This window comes from Mytilus galloprovincialis, chromosome 1, assembly GCF_965363235.1.
Source record: "Mytilus galloprovincialis chromosome 1, xbMytGall1.hap1.1, whole genome shotgun sequence".
In the NCBI taxonomy this organism is placed as follows: Eukaryota; Metazoa; Mollusca; class Bivalvia; order Mytilida; family Mytilidae; genus Mytilus; species Mytilus galloprovincialis.
This window is the reverse complement of record NC_134838.1, coordinates 93,517,160-93,520,311: the sequence shown is the minus strand read 5'-3', so window position 1 is coordinate 93,520,311 and position 3,152 is coordinate 93,517,160. Positions and strand designations below refer to the sequence as shown.

At 35.5% G+C, this 3,152-nt stretch overlaps 1 protein-coding gene across 1 annotated transcript; it reads left to right on the top strand.

Moving 5' to 3' along the window:
• The first annotated feature begins 240 nt into the window (after nt 1-240).
• On the top strand, nt 241-2,787 carry LOC143045158 (uncharacterized). The gene is made up of 3 exons (XM_076217470.1): nt 241-616; nt 1,593-1,808; nt 2,424-2,787. Exons 1-3 carry the CDS (start codon nt 339-341, stop codon nt 2,581-2,583), a joined length of 654 nt encoding a protein of 217 aa, XP_076073585.1. The 5' UTR covers nt 241-338; the 3' UTR covers nt 2,584-2,787.
• Nucleotides 2,788-3,152: the final 365 nt, after the last annotated feature.

Genomic DNA, 3,152 nt, shown 5'->3' with positions numbered 1-3,152 from the left:
GGCAGTCGTGGCGTTCCATACGTTCACATTATTGTTCGAATACTTCACTGCATGCATTTTTTTTATTTCTATTTCAGTAGTTTGTTTATAAAGAGCCACAACAGGAAAAAAAATATTATTTTTTTTATTACGAAAATGTAATTAATATATCGTTAGATGTCGTATGCAAAAAACCCAATGAAAAAAAATTGAGAAATAAAGCCATAGTAATGGTCCAAAGTTCATTATCGCACCTGTTACCGAAGATGCACGATTCTAATTGCCGAAGACTTCCGGCAAATACCCAAAACAATGCATGACGTCACATCGGGAACAAATATCAACTTCCAAACAATCGAATGGCACATGAGGAGAATGCATCTGAACCACGGCCTATCGAGCCCAGTGATGACGAAGACGAACCAGAAAATGACTTGTCGTGTGGGTCGTCATCTTTTGGTGATGAAGATGAGAGAAACCTGATAGAACATTCCGACACAGATGAAATGGAGGAGGTTGTTGCTGGTGTGGCTGGAATAAATCCATATCAGTTCGAGCCATACGCTTCTGACTCGGAGACCAGTGAAAACGAGGAGGGAGAAAATCTTGAAGAAAATAGACTGGAAGACAATTCTTGGTAAATTTAATTTAATTTGCGAACTTCCATTTAACATGTTTATCCGATTTTGGCTTTTCTCTTCATCAAAATGACGGACCCTATTTTCGACCAAGTTCTGTGATCTTCTGTAACACGGACATAACTTGCATAAGACGACCAAGTTGTAGACATATTTCTTGTGGGATACGTAGCATATCAAGTGGATATTTTTTTAAAAACAAAATTTCAAGTACAGAAAGTATGAAAATATCACCGAAAAAAAATGGCAGAAACAGTTTAAAATTCTAAATTAATTTAAGTCTTCGAAAGTAACATTTCTATTATAGTAGGATCAGCATGCATTTTTGTTTGTTTTTATAGTGAGAACACACGAAATTTTATACAGATGTACTATGGAAATTGATGAAGTAAAGGTCACCTGACAATACTCGCCTGTCCTTGTAAAAAAGAGAGGGGGGGGGGGGGGGGATAAAAAATTATGAGGTCTTTTACAAAGGGTTCAAGGGTCATAGAAAAAAATGAAAAAACTTTCAAGACTTCTGTTCTGTTTCGATTACAAGGCGTCACAGAAAAAAATAAAATATACTTTCAAGAGGTCATAGTTTTTTGGACTACATGTAGGAAGTGCACGTGTCACAGAAAGAAACACCTTAGTCAAGACCTCTTAAAGATTTAAACTACGAAGGCGTAACTGAAAAATAAAATAACCTTTCATGACATCATAGCTGAATGGCCTTTTAAAACATCAAAATTTTTACGGACTATGAATGCATCGCAGGAAAATAAATAAATAGCCTTTTAAGACGTCACAAATATTTGAACTATGAAGGCGTCACAGAAAACAAATGAAATAGCCTTTTAAGATGTCATATAATCTGAAATAGGGGGGCGGTGTCTCATTCGTGGCTATAATAATTTAAGTTTTTTGTTTACTATCACAGACCATGGATGTTTTATATTTTCCTAGTGTAGATAAAGTTTTGTATTTCCTCAGGTGTTCTTGTGGAAATTGTGAGGTGATGCCGACAGCCAGAGAATGCATTTGTTGCAATGAAGTGCAGAGGGTGTTAGATGTCAAAAATGAAGAAGACATTTCCTGCATAACACAACATCCAGGATTTTCACCAGTCTGTCTTGATGTTCATGTTTTGGGTGTTGCATACTTCCAGTACAAACAGGAATATGGTGATAGACCAGAACAGGCTAATGAGTAATAAACTATTTCATTGCCTTCAATACTTCTTTTTAACTTAATCAAATTGTAAATTTTTGGCAAATTACAAAATATGTGTCTAAACAATTTACCGCATTTATAAAATAATATATTAATACTAAAGCAAAAAAACAAATTTCATGCAGTTAAATTTAAAGTTGGGAATGGTACACTTTATTTCTCTATTGGGTTACTAAGACATTTTTGCCAACCATGATTAAATGAGACCAGACTAGACATCAAGGAAATGTAAGCGATCTCTATAGCCACGCTGTCAATAATTGACACAATTTTTATCATCTCAACTATAAACTAAGCTTTTGACCTTGTATGTAGAACTCATGTTTCTTAAGATATATAAGTGTTGGCACAATATTTATCAAAGGTCATAGTATCCTCAACTATAACCCAATTCATTCACCATGACCTTTGACCTATGAAATTGTACATACACATGGTTGGTTATTATAACTGTCAAGATATAGTGCACATAATTAATTCATATTACAAAAAAGAAAAATTGCAAAAATTTAAGTACATTGTTACATAATTTGAATTAAAGTCCTTAATCTTTTATTTGTCCCAAAATCAAAGTTTAACTTCTGTTTTCAGACGCAGCAGATATACTGCATACAGGCAGTTTGTAAGATGGTGCTGGCAATTCCTTGGGAAAGAGGTACGGGTAGTCATTCCCTCATGTGCAGTATTACAAATCAGGAGCTCATTCCCTGGCCAGAATTACACTGGTTTCCATCAGGCTGACAGTGACTAGTTACTGCAATGTTGAAGCGGCTCATCAGATTTTGAACTGCTATCTCTTTGTCTGGTCTCTCATATTCACTACAAAGAGGAGGAGGAACCTCTACCAGCAGTTTAACACCATGCTCGTTCATATGAGACACCTTTCCAAGACCCATCACTGTGGTCATTACTGTTTGTACATAGTCTACAAGAATAAAAAGTTTTATCATTAAAATACTTGTCTGTTATCCTGCAGCATTTTAACTTCGAAATATAGAAATCTTTAATTTTACATTGATAATAATATCTTTGGGGTGTAACTTAGATACATCTACTCGTCTAACATCCTGGTGGTGTATGTAATACGATGTAAAACAGGAAGAATCCAGACATTAATGACCAACACTTGACATACCGGCATTCAAAGATCAGTACTACTTGGATCACTTACCATATGTGCAGTCTACCAAAATTCTCTTGACAGAGTAATCCCCCTTCTTAAACTTTGGATAGACTATCTTGTACCGTGCTCTGCCATCCTTTGTTACAGCTTGTTCCCTTTGGCTGTTCTCATTAAAATGAAGAGCTGCCAGCCACAAC

Bases quoted from the DNA above. Each gene is read 5' to 3' on its own strand.
- LOC143045158 (XM_076217470.1), top strand. From the start codon at position 339: ATGGCACATGAGGAGAATGCATCTGAACCACGGCCTATCGAGCCCAGT. The intron at 617-1,592 runs GTAAATTTAATT...GTATTTCCTCAG, and splicing joins AGACTGGAAGACAATTCTTG to GTGTTCTTGTGGAAATTGTG. The intron at 1,809-2,423 runs GTAATAAACTAT...TTCTGTTTTCAG, and splicing joins AGACCAGAACAGGCTAATGA to ACGCAGCAGATATACTGCAT.